This window comes from Bos indicus, chromosome 15 (assembly GCF_029378745.1).
Source record: "Bos indicus isolate NIAB-ARS_2022 breed Sahiwal x Tharparkar chromosome 15, NIAB-ARS_B.indTharparkar_mat_pri_1.0, whole genome shotgun sequence".
NCBI lineage: Eukaryota > Metazoa > Chordata > Mammalia > Artiodactyla > Bovidae > Bos > Bos indicus.
The window spans coordinates 42,988,156-43,011,951 of NC_091774.1; the positions used below are offsets into that span (position 1 = coordinate 42,988,156).

The 23,796-nt window shown below is 37.3% G+C and overlaps 1 protein-coding gene and 1 non-coding gene across 3 annotated transcripts in view; one reads left to right on the plus strand and one right to left on the minus strand.

Annotated features, from left to right (window-relative positions):
• Positions 1-23,796, plus strand: part of SBF2 (SET binding factor 2) — a 499,115-nt gene that overhangs the window by 212,504 nt on the left and 262,815 nt on the right. For both annotated transcript variants that reach the window (XM_070767584.1, XM_070767585.1), the window contains exons 3-4: positions 6,808-6,945; positions 23,438-23,560. In XM_070767584.1, the coding sequence (XP_070623685.1) occupies positions 6,808-6,945; positions 23,438-23,560 (261 nt within the window). The remainder of the gene's footprint in view (positions 1-6,807; positions 6,946-23,437; positions 23,561-23,796) is intronic.
• Positions 14,437-14,508, minus strand: TRNAG-CCC (transfer RNA glycine (anticodon CCC)). The gene has a single exon. It is a non-coding gene; the product is annotated as a tRNA-Gly (tRNA).

Consider the following 23,796-nt stretch of genomic DNA (forward strand, 5'->3'; position numbering starts at 1 on the left):
GACCACTGGAAAAACCATAGCCTTGACTAGACGGACCTTTGTTGTCAAAGTAATGTCTCTGCTTTTGAATATGCTATCTAGGTTGGTCATAACTTTCCTTCCAAGGAGTAAGCGTCTTTTAATTTCATGGCTGCAATCACCATCTGCAGTGATTTTGGAGCCCAAAAAAATAAAGTCTGATACTGTTTTCTACTGTTTCTGCATCTGTTTCCCATGAAGTGATGAGACTAGCTGGCCATGATCTTAGTTTTCTGAACGTTGAGCTTTGAGCTAACTTTTTTACTCTCCTCTTTCACTTTCATGAAGAGGCTTTGTAGTTCCTTTTCACTTTCTGCCATAGGGTGGTGTCATCTGCATATCTGAGGTTATTGATATTTCTCCCAGCAATCTTGATTCCAGCTTGTGCTTCTTCCACCCCAGCGTTTCTCATGATGTACTCTGTATATAAGTTAAATAAGCAGGGTGACAATATACAGCCTTGACGTACTCCTTTTCCTATTTGGAACCAGTCTGTTGTTCCATGTCCAGTTCTAAAGTATAACTGTATAAATCTGTATACGTAAAGTATAAATCTGTAGTACTAGTAGATGGGTACTAATATTCTGCCTTTTATGGATGAGGAAACTAAGGTTCTTAAAGGGCGAATGAAATGCTGAAACTGCACAGTTATTAAGCAGGATAAAGAAGGTAACCTGGTACAGAGAGCTTCTGTACTGTTGAGCTTGTTTCTATTTCTGTTCCATTTCTCCAATACTGTTAACAAGATATTCTCTTTTTCATCTTTTTAGAAGTAGCTTTACTTTTTAGAGTACTTTTAGATTCATAGCATGATTGAGCAAAAACTACAGAGAATTCACATGTGTTCTCAGTTCCAAACATGCAGCTTTCCACAGTATCAGTATCCCCCACCACAGTGATATATTTATCACAGTTGATGAATAAACTCACATTGATCATGTCATCAGGAACCGAAAGCTGTAATTTACCTTAGATTTCACTCTTGGTGTACATCTAAAGATTTTGATGAATACATAATAATATTTATATACAGTTATAGTCTTACACAGAATAGCTTCCCTGCTCTAAAAATCCTTGAAATTCTGCCTGTTATGTCTTCCCTGCCATAGGTAACTATTAATCTTTTTGCTCTCTATGGCTGTATATTTTCCAGAATATTATAAATTTGGAATTTTACCATATGCAGCCATTTCAGACTACTGTTTTTCACTTAGTAATGTGTATTTATGTTCCTCCATGTTTTCTCATGGCTTGATAGCTCATTTCTTTATTTTATTTACTTTTGGCTGTGCTGGGTTTTGGTTGCTGCCCAAGCTTTTTTCCTCGTTGTGGCGAGATGGGGACTGCTCTCCAGTTGCAGCATGGGGCTTCTCATGTGGCGCATGGGCCCTATCGTGTGCAGGCTTCAGTGGTTGCAGCACCTGGGCTCTAGTGCACAGGCTCAGTAGTTGTGGCACACGGGTTTAGTTGCTCCACAGCATGTGGGATCCTGATGGACCAGGGATTGAACCCATGTCTCCTGCATTGGCAGGCAGATTCTCTACCACTGAGCCACCGGGGAAGCCTGATAGCTCATTTCTTTTTAGTGCAATAAAATATCCCTTCACTTGGATGTGCCTTCACTTACTGAAGGATATCTTGGTTATTTCCACATTTTGACAGTTTTGAATAAAGCTGCTATAAACATCCACATGCAGGTTTTGTGTGAATATATGTTTTCAACTCCTTTGGGTAAGTATTTGGCTTTTAGGTAAGAGTATGTTTAGTTTTGTAAGAAACTGCCACACTCTCTTACAATTTAGTAGTACCATTTTACATTCTCACTAGCAATAAGTGAGAGTTCCTGTTGTCCTGTATTTTTGTCAGCATCTGGCATTGTCATTATTTTGTATTTTGGCCATTTTAATAAGTATATGGCAGTGTCTCATTCTTTTAATTTGCAGTCCCTTATGGTCCCATCAGTTCATGGCAAATAGATGGGGAAACAGTGGCTGACTTTATTTTTCGGGGCTCCAAAATCACTGTAGATGGTGATTGCAGCCATGAAATTAAAAGACGCTTACTCCTTGGAAGGAAAGTTATGACCAACCTAGATAGCATATTCAAAAGCAGAGACATTACTTTGCCAACAAAGGTCCATCTAGTCAAGGCTATGGTTTTTCCAGTGGTCATGTATGGATGTGAGAGTTGGACTGTGAAGAAGGCTGAGCGCCGAAGAATTGATGCTTTTGAACTGTGGTGTTGGAGAAGACTCTTGAGAGTCCCTTGGACTGCAAGGAGATTCAACCAGTCCATGCTAAAAGAGATCAGTCCTGGATGTTCATTGGAAGGGCTGATGTTGAAGCTGAGATTCCAATACTTTGGCCACCTGATGTGAAGAGCTGACTCATTTGATAAGACCCTGATGCTGGGAAAGATTGAGGGCAGGAGGGGAAGGGGATGACAGAGGTTGAGATGGTTGGATGGCATCACTGACTCAATGGACATGGGTTTGGGTGAACTCCGGGTGTTCGTGATGGACAGGGAAGCCTGGCGTGCTGCAGTTCATGGGGTCACAAAGAGTCGGACATGACTGAGCAACTGAACTGAACTATGAAGTATGATATTAAACATCTTTTCATATGCTTATTTGCCTTCTGTGTATCTTTTTTGGAGAGAGATTTATTCAGAAGGAAACTGAAGAAGAACTGAAGAGTTTCTTACTATCTTGCACTGTACTTAGTCGCTCAATCATGCCCGACTCCTTGCGACCCCATGGACTGTAGCCTGGCAGGCTCCTCTTCCCATGGGGATTCTCCAGGCAAGAATACGTAGTGGGTTGCCATGCCCTCCTCCAGGGGATCTTCCTAACCCAGAGATCAAACCAGGTCTCCTGCATTGCAGGTAGAATCTTTACCCGCTGAGCTACCAGGGAAACCAAGAAGAGTTGCTTGATGAAGGTGAAAGAGGAGAGTGAAAAAGTTGGCTTGAAACTCAGCATTCTAAAAACTAAGGTCATGGCACTTGGTCCCATCAGTTGATGGCAAATAGAAGAGGGAAAAATTGGAAGCAGTGACAGATTTTATTTTCTTGGACTCCAGAATCACTGCAGACCATGACTGCAGCCATGAAATTGAAAGATGCTTTCTCTTTGGAAGGAAATCTATGAGAAACCTAGACAGAATATTAAAAAGCAGATACATGACTGTGCTGACAAAGATCTACATAGTCAAAGCTATGGTTTTTCCACCTGTCACATGCAGATGTGACAGTTGGATCATAAAGAAAGCTGAGTATTGAAGAATTGATGCTTTTGAACTGTGGTGGTGTTGAAGACTTGAGAGTCCCTTGTACTTCAAGGAGATCAAACCAGTGAATCTTAAAGGAAATCTACCATGAATATTCATTGGAAGGACTATTGCTGAAGCTCCAATATTTTGGGCACATGCTACAAAGAGCTGACTCTTTGGAAAAGGCCCCAATGCTAGGAAAGACTGACGGCTATAGGAGAAGAGGGCAGCAGAGGATTAGATTGATTAGATGGCATCATTGACTCAGTAGACATGAATTTGAGCAAACTCCAGGAGATAGTGGAAGATAGAGGAGCCTGGCATGCTGCAATCCATGGGTTCGCAAAGAGTTGGACATGGCTTAGCAACTGAGCAACAATAATCTTATTCAGATCTTTTGCTGTCTTTTAAATTGAGTTGTTCACTTTCTTATTATTTAGTTTTAAAATCTCTTTTGTATATTTTGGATGATAATACATTATCAGATATGTGTTTTGCAAATATTTTCTCCCAGTCCTTAGTTTATCTTCTTATTTTCTTGACAGTGTCTTTCACAGAGCAGAAGTTTTGAATTTTAATGAAGTCTGACTTATTGACTCTTTCTTTCCTGGTTTATAATTTTGGGGTTGTATCAAAAAAGTCATTGCCCAAACAAATATTGTCTTTGTTTTCTCCTATGTTATCCTTAGATATTTTATAGTTTTGTATTTTACATTTAGATGTATGGTCCACTCTGAGTTTATTTTTGTGAAGGGTGCAAGGTCTGTGTCTAGATTTACTTTCTTGTATATGAATATTTTGTTGGTCCAGCACCATTTGTGAAAACACTGTCTTTTCTCCACTGTGTTGCTTTTGCTCTTTTGTCAAACTTCAGTTGATTGTATTCACGTGGTCTGTTCCTGGGCTCACTGTTCTTAATTGATCTATTTGTATCTTCATTCACCAGCACCACACTGTCCTGATGACTGTAGCTATATAGTAAGTGTTGAAGTCAGATGGTGTCACTCTTCCAGCTTTGCTCTTGCATTTAAGTTGGCTCTTCTGGGTCTTTTGCCTCTCCACATCAACTTTAACATTAGTTTGTCAATATCCATAAATAACTTGCTGGATTTTGGGGGGATTGCATTGAATCTATAAATCAAGCTGGGAAGAATTGAAACTTGACAGTATCATGTCTTCCTATTGATGAACATTGGAATCACTCTATTTCTTTGATTTCCTTTGTCAATGTCTTGTAATTTATATATATAATATATATTATACATAGCTTATTAGGTTTATACCTAAGTATTTCATTTTGAGGGTGCTAATATATGAAGATAGTATTGTGTTTTTAATATCAAATGACACTTGATCATTGTTGGTATATATAGGAGACTTGACTTTTGTTTATTGACCTTGTATCCTGGAACATTGCTGTAATTGCTTATTACTTTCAGGTTTTCTACAGAGACAGTCATGTCATTTGGGAGTAAAAAGACAGTTATACTTATTCCTTCTTAATTTGTAAACCTTTTATTTCCTTTTTTTTTGACTCATTGTATTAGCTAGGACTTTCAGTATAATTTAGAAAAGTAGTGGTAAGAAGTGACATCTTTGTTCCTAATCTTAGCTAGAAAGCATCTAGTTTCTTAACATTACGTATATTGTTAGCTGTAGATTTTTTTTTTTTTCTAACAAGTTAAGGAACTTCCCCTCTATCCTTACTTTGCTGAGAGTTTCTATCGTGAATTGGTATTTGATTTTCTCAAATTCCTTTTTTGCATTTACTGATACGATCATGCACTTTTTCTTGTTTAGCTTCTTCATGTGATAAATTGGTTTTCAAATGTTGAACCAGCTCTGCATACCCAAAATAAATCTTATTTTGTCTTGGTGTGTAATTCTTTTCATATGTTGGTATTTTCAATTTGCAGATATTTTGTTGAAGCTTTTTGCAACTGTGTTCATGAGAGATGTGTGGTGGTGGTTTAGTCGCTAAGTCGTGTCTGACTCTTGCTACCCCATTGACTATAGCCTGCCAGGCTCCTCTATCCATGGGATTCTCTAGGCAAGAATAGTGGAGTGGGTTGTCATTTCCTTCTCCAGGGGATCTTCCCAACCCAGGGATTGAACCCTGGTTTCCTGCATTGCATGCAGATTCTTAACCAACTGAGCTACAAGGGAAGCTCAGTGATATGTAGTTTTATTGTAAATTGTTTTTTTCTGATTTTAGTTTTAGGGTAATGCTGGCTTTATGGAATGAGTCAGGAAGTATTTCTTGTGCTTCAGTCTTACGGAAGAGATTATAGAGGATGTTTTAGTTTCGTCTTCAATATTTGTTAAGATTTACCAATGAACCTTTTGGGACCTGATGCTTTGTATTTTGGAAGATTATTAATTGTTGATTCAAATTCTTTAATAGATCTAGGTCTATTCACATTGTCTATTTCTTGGTGAATTTTATCAGATTATGTCTTTCAAGAAACTGATTTTATGTAGATTATCAAATTTGTGGACGTAGACTTATGCATAGTATTCCTTTATTATCTTTTTAATGTCTGTAGTAATGTGTCATCTTTCATTTTTGATGTTAATAATGTGTATCTTTTATTTTTAGTTTGTCTGGCTAGAGGCTTGTTGACTTTAATGTTCTTTTTGAAGAACTAGCTTTAGATTTTGTTGCCTTTCTCTATTGATTTCCTTTTATAGATTTCATTGACTTCTGATCTAATTTTATTATTTCTTTTCTTCTGCTTGCTTTGAATTTAATTTGCTCTTCTTGTCCTAGTTTCCTAAAAGTTAGATTATTTATTTTAGATTTTCATCTTTTCTAATATATGAATTCACTGCTATAAAATTCCCTCCAAGCTGTGCTTTTGCTGAATCCCACAAATGTTGTTATATTTTCATTTAGTTAAATATATTTGAAAATTTCTTTTGAGATTCTTAGAAGTGTCTTATTATTTAATCTCCAAGTATTTTGGGATTTTCCAGCCATTTTTCTGTAACTGACTTTTAGTTTAATTTTACTGTGGTCTGAGAGCATGCTTTATATGAACTCTATCCTTTTAAATAAATTAAGATGTATTTTATAGCCCAGAATGTGGTCTGTCTCGATGAACAAAGCCTATTTTTCTGAATTGAAGTCTTAGATTAATGATGATATTTTAAAATAATTCTATTTTCCATCCATGGTAGGAAGTGAGTACTTTTATCTTCAGCTTACCTCATGATTTGTTCTAATGACACAAAACTTTCATCTCAGTGCTCTGTTCCTATGGATGCCAACTTAGGTCTCAGAATGTGTGGCATCTCTGGAAAAATCTAGGCTGTCTTCTTAAAACGCATATGCACATTAGTGGAAGTATGCTAATATTATCAATTTGTGATTGATTTTAAAAATAATGGCTGAAGTGACATATCTGAAAAATTTTTGTAAATGAGAAAACATTGAACATTCTTAAAAGATATATAAATAATAAATTTACCTTTATACTTTTCAGATGTAACAGTTTTATTTTTTTCTATCTGATTTTAGTTTTGTCAGCCTGGCGGATGGCAGCTGTCCAGAGAGAGGAAGCAACCAACGTTTTTTGTGGTGGTCCTGACAGATATTGACTCAGATCGACATTACTGCTCGTGTCTAACCTTTTATGAAGCAGAGATCAATCTTCAGGTGCAATAACTTTTCTAGCCAAATTATAGCCAAAGGGCACCTTTTTAGGAATCTGTTTATTATGCTATATTTGTTTTTGTTAGAACTGCAAGTTTGAGTTATGTGATTTACTTTAAAAAGGCTGAGGTACTGTATTATTGAAGAGAGCAAAAAGGCAAAGTAATTGTCCAAGATTAATTGTTCTTCTTTAAAATATTATTTATAGTCTACATATTTCTAAGAATAGCACATCTGCAAATTGGTTGGTAAGAAGATTTGTATCTGCTCATGGTGAAGCTGTGGTTTGTCCCTTTTAGTCCTTCTCCTGAGGTAGCTTTCACAGAATATAGAGCATTTAATCAGAATATTTATAAATCACTTATCACAATGCTTGATATTATTTTTTAAGCACGGAAGTAACTGTTAACTCATTATTATTGGTGGTGGTATTATCACAATGATGGTACTAAAATTATTAGGCTAGAACTATAGAAATTAAAAGTAATTAAAAGTACTGGTCTTTCAGAGTATTAGTTGGGGTTGTCTCTGTTTCAGATAACTAAATACTGCCTCTAATTTATTCAGAAAAGATATTATGAGAAAGTATTGCTCCTTTGGGGAGCATTTTCCAGGCAAGAATACTGGAGTAAGTTGCCATTTCCTTCTCCAGGGGATCTTCCTGACTCAGGGATTGAACCCAGGTCTCCAGCATCATGAGCAGATTCATTACTGTCTGAACCACCACTATAACCTTCATAATAATTGCACTTAAAAAAAAAAACCCTTTCTGCCACATGCAGCCACTGCCACGTGTTGGTGACTCCTGCTTTAAGTGCCATATGGGTTGTTTCCTTGTGTAAGTCAGATTGCTTACAGATTCCCCCCTCCAGCCGCCCACAAAGGAATCAGAAAAACTTTTTTGTTGTTATTTGTTAATTTGTTGTGCACAAATTAAGTCTCTATAGTATGAGAAGGAAACTATAAAACAGTTTGCAGGATGTTGAGGGAGTCAGTTTGCATTATTTGCTGTGCTTTCTGAAGTGGCCTCACAAAGGAGCATTTGTTATTTTTGCTATTTTAATTAAATGCCATGGTCTGAATGTTCTTGATGCAAAAATTTCCCTTTACAAGAGTAAACAAACCAACTTTCATGGTACTGACTCACATTATCTAAGTTCATTAGAGCAATGTATTAAAACTAGTATGCTGGTTTTTAATTTATAGTGATAAGTTAAAAGTTTATATAGAACAAAATATATGTTATCTATATTATCAGCACACTTTCTCCGTATTGTCAGATCTTTGTGGGAAGCCATGTCAAAATCAGATTCATTTTGATTGTGGAATCAAACAAAGGAATTTTTCATGTCAGGGATGTAATACCTGCCAGATTAACACAGCCAATTATTTGTGTAATTGACCCTTAAACAACATGGGCTTAAACTGCACAGGTCCACTTATACATGGGTTTTTTTTCAGTAAACACTCGATCCATGGTTGGTTGAATATGTGGATACAGAACACCAACTGTGAAGGTAACGTGTGGATTTTCAACTGCACAGAGAAATCGGCATCTCTGAATCCTGCATTGTTCAGGGCCAACTATTTTTTAAATTAATAATTATCTGTATAGTCAAGGCTATAGTTTTTCCAGTAGTCATGTACAGATGTGAGAATTGGACCATAAAGAAGGCTGAGTGCTTTTGAACTGCAGTGTTGGAAAAGACTCTTGAGAGTCCCTTGGACAGCAAGAAGATCAAACCAGTCAATCCTGAAGGAAATCAACCCTGAATATTCATTAGAATATTGATGCTGAAGCTGAAGCTCCAGTACTTTGGCCACCTGATGCGAAGAGCTGACTCATTGGAAAAGACCCCAATGCTGGGAAAGATTGAAGGCAGGCAGAAAAGGGGTCAACAGAGGATGAGATTGTTGGATGGCATCATTGACTCAATGGACATAAGGTCTAGCAAACTCCAGGAGATAGTGAAGGAAAGGGAACCCTGGCATATTGCAGCCCATAGGGTCACAAAGAGTCAGACACGACTGAGCAACTAAACAACAATAACATGCTGTCAGTGCAGACAGAAAACTTAAATGTCTATGATTCTAATCATTTCTGTCCTAGATAGCATTCAAGTGGGTGTTGCCAACACAGTTAGTTAATTCAGTTCCCATTTTGATCAGTTCATTCTGATGAGAAAGAATGTTCTCTATTTGAGAGCCTCACTGTCTCTTTGAAGGGACCTTTCATTTCCCTGTTGATCTTTTGAATATAAGTTAGTTCTGAGAATGCAATAATTTCTTTTATTTCCATATTCCTGAAGGTGCCTCTATACAACATATGGAGAACCTTCCCTATGATAGCAGCTGAATACACATACTTCTCAAGCATACATGGAACATTCCCTAGGATAGATAATATGGTAGACCACAAATGAAGTCAATTCATTTAAGATTAAAATTATATTAAGCTTCTTTTCCAACCACAGAAGTATAGAATTAGAAGTCAATTACAAGAAGAGGACTGGAAAATTTACAGCTATGTGGAGGTTAAATAATACACTACTGAGTGGGTCAAAGAATACAGTAAAGAAGAATTTAAAAAACCTTGAGACAAATGAAAATGAAGATACAACATACCAAAATTTATTGACTGAACCAAAAGGGGGGAAATTTACAGTGATTATAGTAATTAACACCTAAATTAAGAAAAGAGCAAAACCTCAAATAAGCAAATTAAGTTTACACTGTAAGGAGCTAGAAGATGCCAAAACTAAGCCAAAAATTAATAGAATGAAGGAAATAACAAAGATCAGAGTGGAAATAAATGAAACAGTAAGCTCTTAAAAAAAGTAAACACTTGGGGATAAACTCCTTAACAAAGGTCTTGCCAGTGACTTGGATTTTTTTGTTGTTGCTTAGCAGAAGTAAGTAATAATCAGGGAAATGGAAATCAATAACATAATGAAATATCACCTCATACATAATGAAATATCACCTAACACTGCCAACTGTTAGAATGGCAGTTATCAAACAGATGAGAGACAACACGTGTATACAAGACTGTAGATAAGAGGGAACCCTTGTGAACGGTGGGTGGAAATGTGAATTGGTGGGAAATACTATGGATAATGAAAATGGAAATTCCTCAAAAAATTAAAAATAGAACTGCCTTATAAATCCAGCAATACTACTTCTGAGTATATATCCAAAGGAAATGAAAATAGGGTATAGAAGAGATATCTGCTTCCCATGTTCATTGCAGCATTATTCACAATAGCCAAGATACAGCAACAAGCTAAGAGACCATCAATAGTTAAATGGATTAAGATGTTTATTATCGTAAATATTAATTATCTTTAATAGACCCCACTCTCCTTCCCCTACTCCACTCCATCTTTCTCCTTAGATAGACAGATAGACACACATTGTTCTGAACTATTTGAGACAAATTAGTGTGTTTCATTTCTCTTTGCCCTAAAGTATTCAGTGTGTATTTCATGAGTTAGTTTTTTTTTTTTCTAACATAAGCATAGTATGGTTATCAGTATTAGAAAACGACATCGGTAATACACCTTTATCTCCTCTACCATCCATATTCAGTTTTGTCATTTGACCTAATGTTCTTTATGCCCTTCCCACTGCCTTTTTTTGGTCCTCCAGTATAGGATGTAGTTTAAAAAAATCATGTGTTGCATTTATCATTTCTCTTATGTCTGTTTTCATCTGAAATAGTTGCTCAGCCTTTGACATTTTCAAATAATGCAGGTCCGAACGCCTCTTTTAAATAGAACTCTTAACATTTTTTGTTTTTCTGATATCTCTCGCTTTAGATTCAGGTTATCCACCAGTAGCTGGAATACTACCAGCATTTGGAATACCAAGTGTATGTCCTTCTATGGGCACATATGTGGAAGTACACAATGTCTGTCTGCTACCAGCCTGCCCTACTGATGTTCTTTTTGTGTACCTGGTCTGGTGATTGTCAGATATCTCCATTGTATACTTGCTTGTTTTTTTTTTCTTTCTTGGAACTAATAAGCTGTGTGTGGTAAGATACTTTAAGACTAAATATTCTGTAACTAATTAATTATCCCTCTACACTCCCACCAGATTTAGCATTTAGTGATGATTCTTGCCTATGCCAGTGCTTAGTATGATGGTTGCAAAATGACTGTTTTCCAACTGTGCACACCCTCTATCTGTACCTTTACCAGTCAGCAGTTGACATTTTACCTTTTCTGTCTTGTCTATCTATGTGAGATATGATCTCATGTATTCTAGTTTCTTTTTTCTTCAGTAGTATATAATTAATGGTTTTCACTGTTGTGATACACAGATTGTCTAAGATTTGACCAGTGATTACCCCATCAGAATGGTTCCTGTGTTGTCTTGTCAAAACCCCACAATAGTTTTTTTTTTAAAGCATTTTAAAAATTTCTGTCATAACAAGGTGTTCCAGGATCACCTTTTTCCTTCCCTGCTCCAGTCTTTAAATCAGCCAATACTTCAAGGATCCCTGGCTCATTTGACTAATAAATAATATTAAAAACCAAGATCAATGTTCTCATGCTGTTAAGTCACTTCAGTCGTGTCCGACTCTGTGTGACCCCATAGATGGCAGCCCACCAGGCTCCCCCGTCCCTGGGATTCTCCAGGCAAGAACACTGGAGTGGGTTGCCATTTCCTTCTCCAATGCATGAAAGTGAAAAGTGAAAGTGAAGTCGCTCAGTCATGTCTGACTCTTAGCAACCCCATGGACTGCAGCCTACCAGGCTCCTCGGCCCATGGGATTTTCCAGGCAAGAGTACTGGAGTGGGGTGCCATTGCCTTCTCCAATGTTCTCATATATTTAGAATTAACACTTGAAAATTATTTTTCTTTTTAGCTCAAATATTTTCCTGTTTGCCACTTTAACTGGACCAAAGCATTGTAATTTATTTAGTATTCACAGTTACCTTACAGAAAGTTAGAGTCTGCTTCGAGTTTAAGTTATAAGATTTCTAGCTCCTGTATAAGTTCACCTAGGTAGTAGACGCTAGCCAGAATTATATAACAGCTTTTCTTTGTGAAGAATCGAGAGATAATATCTTTTGGAATTGGTCCAAAAAAATGGTAAAAACAATGAGGTAATATTTGAAAAAGATAATATTAAAGTCCAGATGATGTTCCTTTCTTGGGTCATCATTAATGTTGTTCCCATTTTCAATGTGAACAGTGAACTATGTCCTTTTTAAAAAATGTGTTTTTCTTTTATTTTTGGATCATATCATCAATTCAAAAATAGATCTTTTAATTCTCATTTGGTGTGAATTATTTCATACCAAATATACTATGACACATTATTTGGAAGTCTAAAGAAGAGGAACTTAGGGACACAAACCATCCAAAATATAATTGTGCAACTTTAAAAATGTTGGCTCTTATCTTTCTAAGTTACAGTAACACTGTCAAAAAACACAAGCAAAAGCTTGGCATTAAATTTTTGATAACATATTCCCAGAATTATTCAGTTAGGCAATGTGATTATAACATTTTTTAAGTAATCAGTAAAATATGATAGATGTGAGGTGCTTTATTATATGACTTACCCTAAAAAAAGATGGACTTGTCTAAATTTTTTGAACTTCCCAGGTGGCACTAGTAAAGAACCCGCCTGCCAATGCAAGAGATTTAAGAGACATGGGTTCCATCCCTGGGTCGGGAAGATCCCTTGAAGATGGAAATGGCAACCCATTCCAGTATTCTTGCCTGGAGAGTCCCATGGACAGAGGAGTCTGGTGGGCTGCAGTCCGTGGGGTCGCATAGAGTTGGACAAGACTGAAGCAACTTAGGATGTGTATCATTTTAGAATCTTTTAATGAGTCCGTAAGTGTGTTTATGAACCAATAATAATACAGTTCAAACTAAAGACATTTTGGTATGTCAGCAACCAAGTGTGATCAAAGGAGCAAAATGAATAAATGTACTTTAGAATAACGTTGACACATAGGAGATGGATAATGAAGGTTTTATTTTCTTTGTTTTTTAGATGGGAATTTTTTTTAAAACAAAATTTAAGTGAGTAGTATATAAATCCCATTACACTTGACCCAGCTTTAAAAATTATCAGAATTTTGTTGGTCTTTTAAAGTTTAAATCCTTTTTTTTAAAAATGGAGACATTTTAAAGCAAACCCCAGACACCATAAATTATTGCAAATATTTTAGTGTGTGCATGCTGCACGCATGCTTAGTCCCTCAGTTATGTCTGACTCTTTGTGACCCCACGGACTGTAACTTGCCATGCTCCTTTGTCCATGGGTTTTCCAGGCAAGAATACTGGAATGGGTAGCCCTTCTCTTCTCCAGGGGATCTTCCCAACCCAGCGATCAAACCTGGGTCTCCTGCATTAGCAGGTGGATTCTTTACCGCCTGAACCACCAGGGAAGCCCCAAATATTTTAGTATATATCTCTAACTGATAAAGATTTTTTTTTACATTACCAATCTGCCATTATAATACTTAAAAATTAATTACAACGAATAATCCCTTAATATTATCTAATATCTAACTTACATATTTCTAAATTTAAAAATTTGTCTTGACTTATTCAGGCAAATTCTGCACATTATATTTGGTTGATATTTCTTCAGTTTTTTTCTGTAACAGGCCGTCTTTTGGGGGCAGTAGAGAAATTGGGTCATTTGTTCTATACAAAGTTCTGTATTCTGGATTGGGCTGATTAATTCTCCATATTATTTTTACCTCTGTTCTCCATTATATCTCTATTCTCCATAGTTTCCTTAAAGTAATATTTAGATCTAGAGGCTTGATTGGATTCACATTCAATTTTTAAATCAAGACCACTTCAAAGATTGTACTGTACTTCCTATTGCATCTCATCAAGATAAACTTAACTTCTGGTTGTTCTACTTTTAGTATTGTTAAGATTGATTTGTGGCTTTGGGGTGGTGCCAGCCTTCACTTAGTTTGGGTCTACTGATGATCTTTGCCTAAATACATTATTTAAGCAAGAATTGCAAAAGGTAAATTCTTCCTTCTATTATTCTTTCTGTATTTATTAACTGAATTTCAGTTATTAAATAGAACTTTCATTGACTACAGTTAGATTGGTAATACTGGAGCAGGTAGCCTTTCCCTTCTCCAGGGGATCCTCCCAACCCAGGGATCAAACCCAGGTCTCCTGCAAGGCAGGCGGATTCTTTACCAGCTGAGCCAGAAGGGAAGCCCAAGAATACTGGAGTGGGTAGCATATCTCTTCTCCAGTGGATCTTCCCAACCCAGGAATCAAACCAAGGTCTCCTGCATTGCAGGCCGATTCTTTACCACCTGAGCTATCAGGGAACCCCTTTAGCCATCTTTGAGAAGTGAGAAGAAGAAGTGAAGTCGCTCAGTCGTGTCTGACTCTTTGCGACCCCATGGACTGTAGCCTACCAGGCTTCTCCATCCATGGGATTCTCCAGACAAGAATACTGGAGTGGGTTACCATTTCCTTCTCCAGGGGATCTTCCCAACCCAGGGATTGAACCCGGGTCTCCTGCATGGGAGGCAGACACTTTAACCTCTGAGCCACCAGGGAAGCAGTGACCAATTAAAAATTATAAACTTATGGATTTTTGTATGTTTAAATCAGTCAATTGTGATTTTTATTTATTTTGATTCTGTTAGTCTTTGACAGATTATTTACTTTTTTACTAAGATGAATAGGCTAATTTTGTACTTTTTTGTGACTCAAAATTAGAATGTCATTTCTCCAGGGAGTTCTGGTTTCCTTACTGGAAAATAGTATTTAATAAGTTCTTGATTGTATAAATGAATTATTTACACTCTTATGATGCTTAGAACAGTGTCTGGCATATAGAATATATGTTACAGTTATTATTTTCTTTTATATTCTCATATTGATTAATTTAAAACTGCATGATCTCTGGGCTTTCCAGTTTGCGCTAGAGGTAAAGAACCCATTTGCCAATGCAGGACACCTAAGAGATGCGGGTTCAATCCCTGGGTAGTAAAGATCCCCTGGAGGAGGAACTGGCAACCCATTCCAGTACTCGTGACTAGAGAATCCCATGGACAGAGAAGTCTACAATCCATAGGGTTGCGAAGAGTTGGACATAACTGATCCCTGCACAAGCAATATCAGTATCACTAGGTAACTTGTTAGAAATGAAAATCCTTGGATTCTACCTCAGACCTACTGAATCAGAAATTTTAGGGGTGGGACTCAAAAATCGGTTTTAGCAAGCCCTCAAATCCCATGGAGCCTGGTAGGCTGCAGTCCATGGGGTTGCTGAGAGTCGGACACAACTGAGCGACTTCACTTTCACTTTTCACTTTTATGGATTGGAGAAGGAAATGGCAACCCACTCCAGTGTTCTTGCCTGGAGAATCCCAGGGACAGGGGAGCCTGGTGGGCTGCCGTCTGTGGGGTCGCACAGAGTCAGACACGACTGAAGCGACTTAGCAGCAGCAGCAGCAGCAGCAGCAGTGATCCTGTTGTGCACTAAAGTTACAGAACCACTGGTCTAGAGAAGAAGTTCCTAACTCATGGTGAGAATGGGCCACAGGCAAACTGAATATTTTCTTAGGGCAGCTGTAAAGAGCCTTAAATTGAAGAAAGTAGGGAAAACCACTAGACCATTCAGGTATGACCTAAATCAAATCCCTTATGATTATACAGTGGAAGTGAGAAATAGATTTAAGGGACTAGATCTGATAGACACAGTGCCTGATGAACTATGGACGGAGGTTTGTGACATTGTACAGGAGACAGGGAGCAAGACCATCCCCTTGGAAAAGAAATGCAAACAAGCAAAATGGCTGTCTGAGGAGGCCTTACAAATAGCTGTGAAAAGAAGAGAGGCAAAAAGCAAAGGAGAAAAGGAAGGATATAAGCATCTGAATACAGAGTTCCAAAGAATAGCAAAGAGAAATAAGAAAGCCTTCCTCAGCGATCAATGCAAAGAAATAGAGGAAAACAACAGAATGGGTAAGACTAGAGATCTCTTCAACAAAATCAGAGATACCAAGGAAACGTTTCATGCAACGATGGGCTCGATAAGGACAGAAATGGTATGGACCTAACAAAAGCAGAAGATATTAAGAAGAGGTGGCAAGATTACACAGGGGAACTGTACAAAAAAGAGCTTCACAACCCAGATAATCACCATGGTGTGATCACTCACCTAGAGCCAGACATCCTGGAATATGAAGTCAAGTGGGCCTTAGAAAGCATCACTATGAACAAAGCTAGTGGAGGTGATAGAATTCCAGTTGAGCTTTTTAAAATCCTGGAAGATGATGCTGTGAAAGTGCTGCACTCAATATGCCAGCAAATGTGGAAAACTCAGCAGTGGCCACAGGACTGGAAAAGGTCAGTTTTCATTCCAATCCCAAAGAAAGGCAATGCCAAAGAATGCTCAAACTACCACACGGTTGCACTCATCTCACATGCTAGTAAAGTAATGCTCAAAATTCTCCAAGCCAGGCTTCAGCAATATGTGAACCGTGAACTTCCTGATGTTCAAGCTGGATTGAGAAAGGGCAGAGGAATCAGAGATCAAATTGCCAACATCCTCTGGATCATGGAAAAAGCAAGAGAGTTCCAGAAAAACATCTATTTCTGCTTTATAGATTATGCCAAAGCCTTTGACTGTGTGGATCACAATAAACTGTGGAAAATTCTGAAAGAGATGGGAATACCAGACCACCTGACCTGCCTCTTGAGAAACCTATATGCAGGTCAGGAAGCAACAGTTAGAACTGGACATGGAACAACAGACTGGTTCCAAATAGGAAAAGGAGTACATCAAGGCTGTATATTGTCACCCTGTTTATTTAACTTCTATGCAGAGTACATCATGAGAAACGCTGGGCTGGAAGAAACACAAGCTGGAATCAAGATTGCCAGGAGAAATAACAATAACCTCATATATGCAGATGACACCTCCCTTATGGCAGAAAGTGAAGAGGAACTTAAAAGCCTCTTGATGAAAGTGAAAGTGGAGAGTGAAAAAGTTGGCTTAAAGCTCAACATTCAGAAAACAAAGATCATGGCATCCGGTCCCATCACTTCATGGGAAATAGATGGGGAAACAGTGGAAACAGTGTCAGACTTTATTTTTTTTGGCTCCAAAATCACTGCAGATGGTGATTGCAGCTATGAAATTAAAAGACGCTTACTCCTTGGAAGGAAAGTTATGACCAACCTAGATAGCATATTCAAAAGCAGAGACATTACTTTGCCAACAAAGGTCCGTCCAGTCAAGGCTATGGTTGTTCCTGTGGTCATGTATGGATGTGAGAGTTGGACCGTGAAGAAGGCTGAGTGCCGAAGAATTGATGCTTTTGAACTGTGGTGTTGGAGAAGACTCTTGAGAGTCCCTTGGACTGCAGGGAGATTCAACCAGTCCATCCTGAAGGAGATCAATCCTGGGTATTCATTGGAAGGACTGATGCTAAAGCTGAAACTCCAGTACTTTGGCCACCTCATGCAAAGAGTTGACTTATTGGAAAAGACCCTGATGCTGGGAGGGATTGGGGGCAGGAGGAGAAGGGGACGACAGAGGATGAGATGGCTGGATGGCATCACCGAGTCGATGCACATGAATTTGGGTGAACTCCAGGTGTTGGTGATGGACAGCGAGGCCTGGCGTGCAGCGATTCATGGGGTTGCAAAGAGTCGGACACGACTGAGCGACTGAACTGAACTTAACTGAACTAAAGTGCCCTAGCTTCCAGCAGCATTATCTACATTCTAATATTTTCAAATCTCACTTTAGTTTATGAAATGTGAGAATGAATGAAACAGGTATAAAATATAATAATATATTTATGAAATAAGCATGGTATTAACTTAGTCTTTTTAGGATATAGAACATAGGAATATATACGTATTTCACTTTCATACATTTTCTATTCTAGAACAGCTTGTGACAGCCTTTCTCAGCATATGTTTCATAGGGCACTAGGTCCCCTAGATGCTTTTAATAAAGCATCCAGTAAGTTGGAGAAATAATTCATATCATCTTTGCTTGACATTGCACAAGCGAGATTTGCCTATCAGTCTGAAAATTCCTTCAGTGAGGAAACCTTTTTAACTTGGCTTTAATTTATTGTTTCCAAAATTTTTGATTAGGATACCTTTTTACCTAAGCAATATCTGTTAGCTTCCAGCAGAAAACACTTTGGAAAATGCTGCCTTATAAGTATATATGTTTAAAAAACTTATGGATTGTGTGCTTCTTAAAAATAGGGAGCTTTCTGGATGAATATATAGAGACCTGCAAATGAATTTGCCCTACTTTTGGAATAGTGGCGGGTCCAGGAGCTGTTGAAGGGGAAAATATCGGTATTTTGTTTGCTAGAGGTAAACTGCATTCTGAACTGAAGACTAGTGGCCCAGTTGTCTGAAGCTTTGAAATCCTAAGATGTGTTTGTCTCATGTAGTCATTATTTTTCAGACCAATGCAAGAATAAATTAGGTTTTGTCATATAGACGTGTCAAGATAATTAAGGGACTGTTAGGCAAGAAATGAAGTTTTCAGGGTGGAATTGTAGACCTTACAGAATTTTGCAACTTCTCCTACTCCCTTATTTCCAATTTTGGAAGATCTTGAAGTCCTCAAATTGCTTAGCTGTGGCAAATCTATATAATGGTGTACTGTAATAAATTGGTTTTCAAAAAGGAAATGTGAAACTGGAAAATTTTTACTTGCATAATTCCTTTCACAATTAAAAAATGTTTAATTGGCAAATAACTGCTTTAAAAATATGTTTGCTTTTCTGCCATACAACAATGTGAATGAACCGTAAGTATATATATGTCCCTCTCTTTTGAACTCCCTCCCATCCCCTACCCCCCTACTCCATCCTACTCCTCTAGGTTGTTACAGAGCACTGGGTTGAGCTCCCTGTGTTATATAGCAACTTCCCACTTCATATATTAATGTGTATGTTTCAGTGTTACTCTCACAATTTATCCCGCTGTGTCCTTCATCCTCCTTTTAAAATTGAGTGTTTAAAGAAATTTTGTAGGGTGAATTAGTAGGAACTCCCTGGTGACTCAGACAGTAAAGAATCTGCCTGCAATGCCGGAGACCTGGGTTCAGTCCCTGGGTTGGGAAGATCTCCTGGAGAAAGGAAAGACAACCCATTCTAGTATTCTTGCCTGGAGAATTTCATGGACAAAGGAGCTTGGCAAGCTTCAGTCCATGGGGTCATAAAGAGTTGGACACGACTGAGCGGACTGAGTGACTAACACACACACACAGTATGAAACAGTGTTGCTGAAAATGAGCTTAGCACAGATGATATTGGATGCAGTTAGTCTTTTCAGAATAGAAGAGACAGGAGTCAAGCATCAGGAGTAGAGCAGAGATGAGAATGAAGTATTCTACCTGGGTGATAGGATAAGCTTCTTACAGATTGTGCCTATCTGCTATATGCAGTCATTCCATAAAATCAGTATTCTAATAATTTTTAGCATTTTTCCCTGAGGATATGTTTGAAAGGCAGTAGTTCTTTTAAGGCAGATTGCTATGATGGGTACTAATTTATCCCATACTATTGAGGCATGAAGAGTTTGAGAGCTACATAGAATGGGAACTACATGGAAGCTGGGAATGCCGCTAGTAGATGTGGTCCACAGTAATAATAGGTAGGAAAAAATACCAGTCAGTGGGCAAGTTGTGGCACACGCTTACACTAAATATAAGATAAAATCACTTTATATGTCAATGTGAGGCAGTTCAGTAAACAGAATTTAAGGTAAATTTGTATCTATTGCTGATGTGCTCAGTCGTGACAGACTCTTTGTGACCCCATCGACTGTAGCCCGCCATGGTCCTCTGTCCATGGAATTTTCCAGGCAAGAATACTGGAGTGGGTTGCCATTTCCTTCTCCATGTATCTTTATTGCTGCTGCTGCTAAGTCACTTCAGTCGTGTCCGACTCATAGACGGCGGTCCACCAGGCTCCCCTGTCCCTGGGATTCTCCAGGCAAGAACACTGGAGTGGGTTGCCATATCCTTCTCCAGTGCATGAAAGTGAAAGTCGTGTCCGACCCTCAGCAACCCCATGGACTGCAGCCTACCAGGCTCCTCCGTCCATGGGATTTTCCAGGCAAGAGTACTTTGGGACCTACTAAAACCAAGGAATAATCTTAGCTTGGAAGAAGTCTTGTAAGTTTTGTTCAAATGAGATTCAGTATGTGAAAATGCTTTATACTATAAAATGTTAAATTTCTAACCATTATTATAATGTCTATTACATTTGTATTCCTGTGTTTTTAATTTCCTGCTTATTACGTTTCTCACATCTTTTCAATATGTGAAAATTTGTCATTGTAAAACACATAACAGAGTTAGTATCACTACATAATTATTACACAAAATATATTCTAACAGCTATAAAAAACGGCACTATTCTTTTACATGATAAATTACTTATAGAAAAAGTTAACCAAAATCACAACACTACTGTTTACTGGAATCAGACTTGTTATAAACAACAATTTTAAAAAAATCACAGCAGTGCTTTGCTTTGAAAAAAGGAATACGAATTTTCTCTAAACTTGGGACATTGTATTCTTATAGAAGAGCTATTGGAATGAAGAATAGCAGCATCTTATGATTCATAGCACATTTACAAAGTAAAGGTCAAAATCTATAATAGTGATGTAAAGAAAATGGACTTGTTTTTATTTAGTATTGATTCATATTATGTCAGACCTTTTTTCTTTCTTGTTAATAATTATTCCACTTAGTGAATATTTAATTAAAGGAAATGACCAATGCCTTCTATTTTATGTTTAGTTTAACATAGGTTAATGGTCATTTATATGAAATGGTTATGTGCTTACTCAAGCTGACTTCTAATGGTACTCTGGGGCATGTATCACAATCTCATAAAAATGTGGATAACTTTATCTCTTTCAGGAATTTCAGTCATTTTTTTGTCATGCAAGGACAAATTTTGTTAGTAATCCATAAAAAAGATGATTCATTAAGTGTGGAAATCTTTGGTAAATTCATTTTCATCACATTTTTATTATTTCTAAGAATTCCAGAACCACCCAACCTAATTTTAGCTTTTGCTTTGTAACAAATGAAAATCTTTCAAGAGCATATGGATCTTATCATACATAATAAAAAGTAAACAGATATTTCCCTTTGGATATGTACATTCCATAGACATCTAATACTTGGTCATATGTCACTGTATAGAAGCTATATGGGCTCCAGAGAAGATAGAAAATATTAATACAGTTCTTGGCCTCCTTGAGTAGAGGTGAAAAACTTTCCTTGGTAAAATAAGAAAATTTTAAATTTTATGTAAGAAAATTCATTCCTGCATGAATGCAGTGAATAAATATTATATAAATATCAACTGTGTGCCCACCTCTTGTTTTAGAAACTGGGAAATCAACAGTGAACAAAACAGAAATCCTGGTCTTCATAGAGCACATTCTAGTTGAGGCAAAAACCAGAAAACAATATAAGTGGAATGTTGGATGGTAACAAGTGCCATGGAGAAAAATAAAATAAGCAAAGGGGACATAAGTGGGGTTAGGATATTGCAGTTTCAAGTAGGATACCAGCAAAGCCTTAATAGAGCAGAAGTTTGCTTGAATGGGAGGATGAGGGAGATGAGGGAATTATTTATTGTTTCTATTCCAGGTAAAGGAATAATAAAGTGTTTGAGACCTTTACCTGGGAACATGTCCAGCACATTTGAGGAGCAGCAAGGAAGCAAAGTAGGGCTAAAGAGGAATGGAGGAGACAAAAGGGAGCTAATAAAATAACCCAGAAAAGAGACGATCGTGGCTCACAGCCCTGTGGTAGCAGTGGAGGTGGTGAGAAATCGGGATTGCTACCAAGGTTATGAAAGAGAGAGGAATCAGCATTTTTGATTTGCTAAATGGGAGGATAGAATTTCCTTTAACTGAGATAAGAGATTACTGAAGGAGGAGTGGAGTTTGGGAAAAAAGATTGGAGCTATATTTTTGTCTTATTTGAGATACCTATTTGTCATCTAAGTGGAGAGGTCAAGCAGGCAGTTGAATCAGCATTTTGTGGCATTTAGGGGAGAGGCGTAGCAGGAGAAATAAGTATGAACAGGTATGTGCAATGTTGATAAATGCTAAGAATTAACAGTTGGAGAAAAAAATCAGTGAAAGAAAGCCTTTGAGAAGCAAGATAAAGTCTAAGCTCCTGGACCTTTGATTAGTGGAAAGGAAAGAGAAAAGGATTCTAGTCAGGGAAAATGCCCTAGCATTATCATTTGGAAATAAATTTGAATATTTTTCTATCTTGGTTTTTTCTTTTCTCTTCAAAGTTTTATAGTGCATCATATAGTGTTATGGAGCATTTATGAATTTGAATAAGTTGCTTATGAGTGAGAAGACTATTTTTCTTTCGATATATTTAGTTTAATTTTGGTTGCCCTGGGTCTTTGTTGCTGTGCACAGGCTTTCTCCAGTTGCAGAGAGTGGGAGCTACTCTCTAGTTGCGGTGCACAGGCATCAACCCTTCTTATTGAGTCACTTCTCTTGTGGAGCATGGGCTCTAGAGCATGCAGGGCTCAGTAGTTGCAGCTCATGGGCTCCAGAGTGCAGACTCAGTAGTCAGTGGGCATGGCCTTAGTTGCTCCGCAGCATTATGAGATCTTCCTGAACCAGGGATGGAACCCGTGTCCCCTGCATTGCAAGGTGGATTCTTAACCACTGGAACATTAGGGAAGCCCCAGAATAATACTTTCCAAGTTTATTACATTAACCAGTATTTAATCACTCAATATTTAGGGTTTAAAAAAAATTCTAGATATTTTTATTGTGCTAATAAAATAGGCGTGACATAAGCTTTACACTTCAACTATTTTTAACTTTACAGCTCAGTGACAACTAGGTACATTCTGAAACTTAGTTATGTATATAAAAATGTCCTCTGTTTTTAAAAAAATCAACATTGTTGCTCCTGAGAAAAAAGAATTTAGAGCTGTTTGGGCTTTACTTCTAAGAGCATTCTGCAAGATAATCCTAAATGATTATCTCTTTTGCTTGAAAGACTGGGAGAAGTCCAAAAAACAAAACTAAAAAATAGTGCCTTACTTCTAAAACAGATTTCTTTTTCTTGTCTTAGAAACTGAATTTCCATTAAGTGTCATTTGTATTTGTCTAGTCAGTGATGAATTGTGTTTTATTTACCTTTTATTACTGGTACCTCACATAGAAACCAAATGTTCAAATAAAATTGTGCCATATATCTGGAGCTTAAGGATTCTCAGAAATGTAATGAGTATGCCCTGCTTCATAATTTCTTTGCCTACTTGCTTCTTAGATTCCTCTCAAAGTATGTTCTTTGTTTTTAGTTTGAGTTTTGTAAATTATATTTTGGAATTAATTTTGGATTTCATAAATTACATGGAAGTGTGTGATATGGCTACATTTTGTCAGTTATAAACCTAAGAAATTGTCTGTCTGTTGATTACAGTGTCTCTCTTTTTAGGGAACAAAGAAGGAAGAGACTGAAGGTGAAGTGGAAGTGTCTGGTTTGATTCAGCCTGCGGAAGTGTTTGCTCCCAAAAGCCTGGTGTTGGTATCCAGATTAGATTATCCAGAAATTTTTAGGGTAAAGAACTCATAGTTGTTATTGATTTGTATCATTGTATAAATCTATTCTGAGTGAACCATGGTAACAAGTTTTTTTGTACCTAAAATATCTTTAAATTGATTGGGAATTCATCAATAAAATAAAATTACTGTGAACAGAAGAAATGAATTTCATGTTGGATGAAATAAATACCTGAATAAGTTAGTATAACTATTTAAACTTCTAAGGATGTTTAAAATATCCTTATATTTAAG